General features: G+C 39.3%; 1 protein-coding gene across 5 annotated transcripts; it reads left to right on the top strand.

Moving 5' to 3' along the window:
* On the top strand, nucleotides 635-8,577 carry LOC8070193. 5 transcript variants are annotated; one of them, XM_021460840.1, is made up of 15 exons: nucleotides 636-882; nucleotides 1,000-1,117; nucleotides 1,555-2,112; nucleotides 2,285-2,370; nucleotides 2,550-2,716; nucleotides 3,142-3,194; nucleotides 3,869-3,991; nucleotides 4,155-4,580; nucleotides 4,801-4,868; nucleotides 4,957-5,011; nucleotides 5,107-5,562; nucleotides 5,705-5,857; nucleotides 5,989-6,137; nucleotides 6,511-6,594; nucleotides 8,221-8,577. In XM_021460840.1, exons 6-15 carry the CDS (start codon nucleotides 3,150-3,152, stop codon nucleotides 8,282-8,284), a joined length of 1,623 nt encoding a protein of 540 aa, XP_021316515.1. In that variant the 5' UTR covers nucleotides 636-882; nucleotides 1,000-1,117; nucleotides 1,555-2,112; nucleotides 2,285-2,370; nucleotides 2,550-2,716; nucleotides 3,142-3,149; the 3' UTR covers nucleotides 8,285-8,577. The 5 variants fall into 5 exon arrangements, with proteins under 5 accessions (XP_021316514.1, XP_021316515.1, XP_021316513.1 ...); XM_021460838.1 differs by lacking the exon at nucleotides 1,000-1,117; XM_021460839.1 differs by lacking the exons at nucleotides 1,000-1,117; nucleotides 2,550-2,716 and having other exon boundaries at nucleotides 635-882.

The following is a 9,491-nucleotide window of genomic DNA, read 5'->3' on the forward strand; positions in this document are numbered from 1 at the left end:
GAAAATTCCCAAACTAGTTTCAAAATTTTATGAGCTAAAATAAAATTTCTAAGAGTAGACTAAACTATAAGATTTTTAATCACATAATTTTTCTAAAAAATATTAAAAAATAGTTCTTGTTCGATTTATATATACCTCTTCTAAACTATCATCAATCTATAAGAGGTCTAATCTACCTCTTTCGTAGCTGACACAGCGCTATGTCAGACAAAACCACCGTCCAAAAATGCTTATGAGGTGCAAAAACACATACTCCATGAAGAGGTTATATAATAAAAATCCGGTTTCATATAAACGAGGAAGGAAACTGTACTATCGTCGGGCTAGTTCACTTCCATTTTTGGCCCAATCTACGACGTCACGGAGGCCCATCGGCCCAGACAAGGACGAAGATCTCCTCCTATGTGGCGGCCGCCGCCGCCTCCGTTGCCGCCGATTCCAGCCGTCTCGCAGTGGCCGGCAACACAAGCGCGCGACGCCGTGGCCCAATCAGCCTCCCACGCAGTCTCTTTCTCGATCTTTCCTGCCCCTCGGTCAAATGCCAGAAGGCGACACGCGGCCACGTCCAGCTGGCCACCAGCCACCGCCACCGCCACCGCCAACTCGGCGTCCGTGCCGTGCCGTGCCGCTGTTGATCACCCCCCCCCCCCCAAACCCTCCTCTCCTTGCTGCATTTCCTAGAAAACCCCGCGGAGGGGGGAGCAAAACCCCACTCTTCCTCGCCTCTGCCTTCGTCCGAGCGCGCCGCCGCCGCCGCAGCCGCTCCTGGTGAGTTGCTCGACGTAATCCGGATCATCTTACGCGGGGGAAGCGCCTCGGGGAGCAGTAGATCCGAGGCGGCCGGAATCTTTCCCCTTCCCCGCATCGGTGATTCCTTCGCTGGTGAGCATCTGCCCCCCCATCCAAACCATGTTCCTCACTCCTCATACCATCCAGACCCTCTGCTCTGCCTTGTCTCGAGTCTGATTGTCTGAAAATCCCCTGCTCTGTTCCGAGCAGAACTACCAGCAGCCAAACAGGCTGCTTAGGAGCAACCTTGGACTTGGACCTCACCAGCACAGTCACCTTCAAACCATGTCATTTTTGGTTCTACACTCTTAGCTGTTAGCTTGAGTAGGTGAGGAGAGCCGATTCTACATTCTTTTGCCATTCCTACTTTAACTGCTAAACCTTCCTAGTTTGTTTAGCCCCAGATAAGATCATGGAGCCTTTAATTTCTCTTAGGATCTTTAGTTGATCCGCATTGTTGTCCGTGTAACAACTGAGCATCACCTGCTCGGCTCGGAACAGAACAAGCTGCTTACATGCTACAAGACTATCCTTGCACGTCACTTGTAGCACAGCACCTTCAAACCTTTTCTTCTGTAGTATGTTTGTGCAATCTGATTCTATTTGCTTATGATATTCGTAGTTTAACTACTAAACCTAATTCGATTGTTATGTTACGCCTGCTGAGAAGATCATGGGAGCTTTCATTCCTCTAACCATATTTAATTTACCTACAGTTTCAGTTCCATTATTACACTAATACCTGTGTCTTCTATAATCTTGTAGAACGACCTACCAATTGATCACGATTAACAGCACCTGTACAGAGGTAGAGTCCCGGAGATGGCCGATCCATTGAGCATCGTGCAGTCGATCTTACAATTGGTCCTCATGGTCAACAATATGGTCGGGACGTTCCGCCACAACAAAGAGGACTGCCACATTATCACTGAGCTCCTGAATAGAGTGCGTGCTGTTGTGGAGGGGCTGAGTATTGCAGAGGACAATTCAGTGAGTGATGCATTGAGTGATGTGTTGAACGGCCTGGAGGAGGCCCTGAAGTGTGCAATGAAGGACATCAAGGCCTGCCAAAAGAAGAACATTGTGCTCTCCATCATCCAGGTTGACGACATTGCCAATATGTTGCGCCGGGTTCAGGATGATTTATCACGGAACTTGAATGTAGCAGCCTTTGCCATTGCTGCATATAACACCTCAATGTTGGATGGCATTAAGGAAAATGTTGCTGCTCTCCGTGCCGACATCGCTTCTAAGAGGTCAATACCAGCCATCGTTACTAAGGAAATACCTGCTGCTCTTCCTGATGGCGATCTGCAACGAGAGGTATCATTGTTGATTTAGCTTACCACACCGTTTGTAATATATATATTAGGTACTGATTTTGGAGTATGGCACCAAAATTTATTTGTCTTATTCTAATAATAAATGCTATACTTCATGCATGCTTGTGCTAATTATTACTGTACTTAAATTTTATTGTCTCTCGCTGTTTCAGATGGAAAGATTGGTGCAAACCATTGATCTCGGTAGTTATCAAAATGATAGAGTTAAAAGGGAGATAAATAAAACAGAATTTGCCAGGTAAGCCGGTATCTGCAGAAATATGCTCAATTGGCTTGCTGTGGAGATTTTTCCAAATATATTACTTATTTTATCTATTCTAGTCTGGTGGATTATCTATTTTAGTATGCTCACTTGCTGCATGCTGGGATTATCTAATGCGAATTTGTCCATTTTATTTACTTTTATGAATTTTGTAGGTTATAACTTATAAGGGTCGATGTTACCCTCTTAGCTTCACTTTTTACTCACGTATGTTAAGGCATTTGATTTCTTTTGGGATTTGGGAATTGCATACATGAAGTTAAGGTTGGGAAAAACAAGGTACTAGGTGATAGCAATGCTCCATGTGCTTCCTTATCAGATGGTAAGATTTTAACTTCCATTTGACTTTGACTGTTCACAAATTTATGTTGTTCGTGAATAGATGAAGTCAAACTTATGTCAAAATGTTATTACATGGTTTGTCATAAAATATGCTGTGTAAGTTTTGTGACTAACAAATGTTTAGAAAAAATAATGGTGAAAGCTGTGTATTGGGGATCTTGTTAGTATCGGAAGAGATGATTAAAAAGTTATAGAAGTACGTATCTATCCTTTTCATCGTAATTCTCTTTTTACACATTGTTGGCATGCCATGGCCAGTTAGCTAGCTAGTCCCATAGCATCATCATCTTTTACAGATCTGTTCCTGCATATGAACATTACCACCTCTGGTCATGAATGCTCTTATTAATGGTACCATGTTTTGGTTATCTAGAATATGACATGTGTTTGTTTGTCTTACAACAGGCAAAGCCATGTCTACTTCAGTGGAAAGTTTGATTGAACAAGATGTCAAAGAGGTATCATTCCATGATTAATCTATATATGAATCATTGTTTTTGATTGTTGTTCGATGAAAGTCATTGTCATAGTTTGTTGTTTGATGAATCAATGTCATAGTTGGTCTGAAGTCTGATGTCATAGAAAAGGATACCCCATGGTCTGATTGATTTACCCCCCTTATAAAGTGGATTTTCCTGCGACATATCAAACAGTTCAAATTGACACATGAAAGTTTCCAGTCATTTGCTCATCCTGTGCTGGCCAAAGGCATAATTAATTGTCCACCTCAGTCTCAATCTTGTGAGGTATATGTGGGAAGAAATGCTATGCAAACAGGGTGTTTCCGACATATTCAGGCCTTATCCAGAGGCAATAATAATATTACATCCTGTCTATGATCCATATGGATTTATTCGCTGTGTGTGCTACTCGGTGAATTAAGTATAGAATATAGACCAACTGTTAATGAGGTCCATATTGGACAAATATATATCCACATCAAATCTAGCTCTGACCAGATATTACACTTAGAAGATCATGAGAGTACATGTCTAGTCATCAGGGGATTTCTTATATTCTGTAATTATTTGGAAATTAAGCTGAAGTCATATGTCATTAATTCTTTGTCAACCTGATACAATGCTTGTTTTTATGAGATGTTTTGTTTTGATGATCTTCATTCATTACATAGACAAGTATCTCTGTCTTCAAGTTGGTGGATAAGGCGCACTCAGTGGTAGTTTCTCCAGCACCATCCCAGCTGCAACAAGTAATCAGTGTATCTGAGGTACCTGGAGAGGCAGGCAGTTATAAGGTACCTTTTGTAACATGCAAACATGAATTCCAGGGAAGCTTTGCTGCATCCTTAAATTGATGGGAAATCTAAGTTGTTTGTAATTGCTGGAGTCCACCATTTGTTATACATGGTGTGTTAAACATGGTACCTTTTGGGACTTGATTTATGCTGCTTCTTGCAGGTAGGCTTCCTGTCCTCTGAGACTAGCAAGCTATTTGGGGCCTATGCTGCTGGAGCTTCCTTCGATTCAAATAAGGAAACTATTCGATGCCCAGTGACCCTAACCAACAAGACAGAACATTATGTTGGCATCTGGGTTAAACCAACAAATGAGCAATTTACAAGAACAGCAATGATATTGGAGCCCCATTCCTCTTTGGTTGTATCTGTGACAATGAAGGCGCATGAATCTCCCCAAGACACGGTTAAGATTGAGGCGCTGATGATTGTCTTACAGTCAAAGCATGACCTTGTGGAATTGGAGTCATCCATTGGTGGCAAGTTGACTATGGACAGTGGCTTTATGGCACATACCAAGAAGCTGCAGGCTGATGTGTATTGGGCAACGCTGCCAGCTATCATTTGTGAGCCAGCAAGATGCCCGCAGGTATAGTTACAAGTTTTACATGATTCAAGATGCCCGCATGTGGCCTGATTAGACTTTGGATATTCCATTTTTCCTTCCAAAATTTCTGCGTTTGAATGAAAACAGAACTCTTCAACTAAATTGCTCGTAGATAATTTTCTTTAACATTTTATGTGCAGTAGATCGATCATTTAATATCTTGCAGATTCTCTTAACTATTTGCATCAACTTGTTATACCAGATCATGTCAGGATCAACCGAGAATATGACCTTGATTACATCCATTGATGTGCACCCCATCAAGACATGGTGAGTCATATGTATAGCGCATCGAAGTGATACAACTCCTATATTAGTAGTCCAAGACTTCCTCTGATTTGAACTATATGCATCACAGGATCGCGACTACTCATAAGGGAGGGACTGTTTACATTTGGGACTACCAGAAGCAGGTATCAGTACTGCTATATTTATATTTAGTATAATATGCTTGCGAATGCAGTAAAAATTATGGTGGTGAAACTCAAATATGTTCATTATTTGGCAGAAACGTGTGTCCAAGTTGCAGGTCACTAAGGTGCCGAGCATCCTTGCAGGCTTAATACATAAATATTCTCAATACATTGAAGAGAAGTCTGCCCCACATTGGCTTTGTTCAGTCAAATTTATCACTCAAGAGAAATGGTTGGCAGTGGGGGATGGTGACGGATACATATATGTCTATGCCTATGCTGACACTAAGCTTTATGAGGTCAAGAAATTCAGAGCTTACCATGGAAAATCTGTCGACTCGTTGGCAGTCCATCCAAGCGAGCCGTACCTTCTTTCGTCATCGGCTTTTGATGGGAGGATCAAGCATTGGGACTGGAGCAGGACTTGGGAGAAAATTCAAGAATTTGATGTGACCACTTCTGGTGTTCTCAAGGATGGTGTGCGCAGTCTCAAGTTTAACCCAAGGGACGCCAACACTTTTGCTTGTGTCACCTATGCTAACAGAGCAATGGTTTGTTATCCTCTTCCTCTTCACTAAATCTGACCCTTGTACATCTATGCCATAATTAGTGAAAAATCGACTAATTCAGCTATTCAAGGAGTCATTTGTATATTTGATGTTACAAGATTTCTTCTCTGCATGAAATTTCTAGGTTGGGAACATTAAATCTTCCAGTCTTACAGCCACAATGAAGGGACCATTCAATGCTGATTATTTCTTCGCTCCCAGTCATCAGCACTTGATGGTTACTTTGAGTTCACCTCATGATTGTGCATGTGTAAAATGTACATCACCCAACTCTGAGGTGAACAATATCATACACTAACAACTATTTTCGTAACACTTAATAACATTGATAACAGCTGTGTGCATATATATATGGGGGACAGTAATTGGCCTAATAATTCTCCTTTCTCTTATTTGTGTGAAAATCAGATAAGGGATTTGGAGACGCGAAAAATTGTTCACACTCTTGGTGTGAATGGGCGCAAAACGAGACGCGTTGCTTGCCACCCAAGGCTTCCAATATTTGCTACCATGTTAGATGACGGGACTGTATGTTTGTGGCATGCCAGTACATACAGGTAATTTAAGCTTCTGCTCAATATACTCCTTCATCTTTTATTAAAACACAAGTATTCCATGATTCAAACATACTAATTGTGTCCAACAACTAGCACAACTGGCTGCTTTGGTGATTGAGTATCTGTAACTGATCTAATTGATAAAAAAGAACAAGTGCTTTATTTTGTTAGCATTGTTTGCATTTGCTTGTTTTCTGGTTTCTTCTTTTTGGTTTTATTTTAGCATTGTCTCCATTTGCTTGTTTTTTAGTTCCTTTTTCGGTTTGCGGGACGCTTCGCCAAGCACTGCATTGCTTAATCCAGTGACATGAAACGTTTTTATTAGGTATTGAAAGCAACAATCATAAATAATGCTGGTCTCCTAACTATGTAGGCTTGAGAAAATGGTTCACATTCCAGATACGGACAGCAGCTCACATGATATGGTATTCGTGACAGACACAAATGACATAACAAGGTACTACCACTGCTTACCTTCTAATTCACCTCTGACCATCAAACTGAATGTGAATAACGCATCCTCTCTTTGAAACAAGGAGCCTTCCTGGTTTTTTGCATGCTTCAAACAATTTTATCTTCTCCATGGCTCCATTTTACCATCTCGAGTCAATAGTGTTCTATGTGGTTTCGTCCCCCCCCCCCCCCCCAACAAAAAAAAAACTACGAGGAGTTGCTGAACTCAACCACTTGTTGCCGTTACTTAACAATTTTGTGTTGAGGATTACCCCATAGATTGTAGTCAAATTGAATCAGTGATTGATTTATTTGTTTCGTTGTCAACCTAATTGGTTACTTTCAATTACGTAAATCAATAGTTTAATATTTTATTTCTTAGCTTTGTTATCCATCTACTGGAATACTAATTGGATGTGGCTCCCATGTAATAACAAGATGATATTCTCTGAATTGCCATGGGGTTTGTAGGAAGTACATATAAATGACGAAATGGAACAAATGGAGCAATTGATGCTAGCATTATTTTAAGAATGTTTTATATAGCAAGCTCTACAGTGATCAATGGAAGTAAATGATAGTATGATACTTCATTTCTTCTTATATAGTGTATTATGAGAAGTCAATAGAAGTATAGCCTTAGTACCAATTCCTCTTGCAATGTATTATCAATTGCTACAAAATCAGGGTAATATAAGATCTACAAAACATAAATTTATTGCTCCAACATTTGTACACTAAGCATAATTAATTAATTACTCATTTCCCTCCAAATTGTAAGTCTTTTTAGTTTTGTCCTAAGTCAAACTTGTCTAACTTTGATAAAGTTATAGAAAAATATATTATCATCTAGAATATCAAACAAATATACTTTTAAAATATATTTCATGGTGTATGTAATGAATCTAGTTTCATGTTTCAGATATTTGCAATTTTTTGTATAAACTTGGTTAAACCTAGCAAATTTTGACTTAGGACAAAGCCAAAGTGACCTACAGTTTGAAATTGAGGGAGTTTTAGTCAAAGTCTGATGTTTGTTTTTTTTCGAATATAATGGGCCTATAAAAAAAGCAGAGGGAGTATTACACATAAAAACTTGGACGATCCGAAGCAATAAGCCTTAACTTATACTTGTTGAGGTCAAAATTGAGTGCCTAATTCCATGGCATTATAACAAAAACAAGAAACAACAACAAAAAAAGACATTTTAAGAAAGGAAGTAGTTTCCAGCTTCTACATAAAAAAATGCTATGTTTTTACTTAGTTATTACTAGTGTAGCTAAAGTAATTATGCAAATATAATATTGGAAGCCACAATTTTAGATTAGCTAGATGACATTGTGGGTACGCAAATAAAGACAATAAACCACATGGAGATTTAGGCACAAATGCATGTATATTTTGTTCTAAAGTTTTTACTAGTCTAAATATAAGAATTATTCCCGCTTTGAGTCTTACATACAGAGGCATGGAAATGTATCTGATAAACTATAATGCTCAACTCAGCTGTTGTTTTATGTTTGTTTTTCCCCTCTATTATAGTTATTTTTTCGAACTCCCTGTTATAGTATAGTTACAGTTGTTTCCATTTTCACATTACTAACCTCTAATATCTAATCCTATTACGTAGGGTCATTGTCACATTTGAGTCTATGATAGCAATCATGGAAGTTAACATGCCAATGGAAAGGTAATGGATTGGTGGTGGGAACTACGGGTGACATTTCCTTGGGGCAGTGGAGGCAATCATGGGGATTATCTATTCTATCTTTATATGCACTTATGGACAATGTGTGTTATTCTGTTCCTGGGATAATTACCATTTTATATTGAATTGCAATTATACGACCTGTAGGTGAACCACATTGTTTGCATTATGTTGTTATATAAGTGATCTCAGGTCATATGTAACTATGTGAAACAATAATGGTCCACATACTTTATTCTTATTTGGAAGAACATAAACATACTTGATTTTATTGATGATGGCACTATGGATCAAATCATAGGTTAGGATACCTTTGGTAGAGCTCACATTCTTGATTCTTGAGCTTCACCTCTTGATTCTCCGAAAGAATGATTCTTGTGGGGGAGCAAGGTGGGGAGCAGGTGAAAATCAATTGTGAAGTGATTCTTGTGGAAAATAATAGGGAGCCGTGGGAAGCGGTGGAGAGCGGGTCTTTGGGCTCTCAGCTTGTAATGTAAATCAAGAAGTGATTCTCGTCAGCTCTCTACTAGAATCCAGTTCCACAGGCCTGTTTGAATACGGTTTTAAAAAACTGTATCACAAAAGACAACCATGGTTTAGAAAAGAAGTGGTCATGAATGGAATTTCTAAAACTCCGAAAACCTACAGTTTTGATAAAAGCATGTTTTTAGAGACTACAAGATTTGTTGCATCCAAACACCTAGTAGCTTTTAAAACCAAATTAATTCATAAAACCATAGTATTTCTCCAATACTTCAAAGATGCTTTCCATCCAAATAGGGTAGTGTTTGGCAAGGCTCCGTGAAAGCTGGGCGTGAAGCTGGGGCTGGGAAGTGCCAAAGGGTCTCCAAGAGGTTGTCACTATGTTGAACAATGACGATTCATGTACTATTTTTGTTACGATGATTGGCATACTTATTATATTGATTGATGATGACAAATATGGATAGGTTTTCTTATACTGGGAAAGAAATGTCAGTCTGTTTTTTTTTTTTTTTTTTTTGCGGGAAGACAGAAGTATCAGTCTTTGCTAAATTAATTTCCTATGATTGGCAAACAAACACTTGCGTGACTTTTGTTTTTAGAACGTGGCATACAAGCTTTTTTTTATCTTGGCGTTCTGATCCTCGGTGTTCTAGCAAGGGTCTAGTACATAATACGGAGTATATCCAGTAAGGATGATCTGCATACAA

Source organism: Sorghum bicolor, chromosome 5 (assembly GCF_000003195.3).
Source record: "Sorghum bicolor cultivar BTx623 chromosome 5, Sorghum_bicolor_NCBIv3, whole genome shotgun sequence".
Lineage (NCBI taxonomy): Eukaryota > Viridiplantae > Streptophyta > Magnoliopsida > Poales > Poaceae > Sorghum > Sorghum bicolor.

Coding starts and splice junctions, on each gene's coding strand:
- LOC8070193 (XM_021460839.1), top strand. CDS start 3,150: ATGTCTACTTCAGTGGAAAGTTTGATTGAACAAGATGTCAAAGAG. Junction 4,581..4,800: donor AGCCAGCAAGATGCCCGCAG/GTATAGTTACAA, acceptor TTGTTATACCAG/ATCATGTCAGGATCAACCGA. Junction 4,869..4,956: donor GTGCACCCCATCAAGACATG/GTGAGTCATATG, acceptor TATGCATCACAG/GATCGCGACTACTCATAAGG.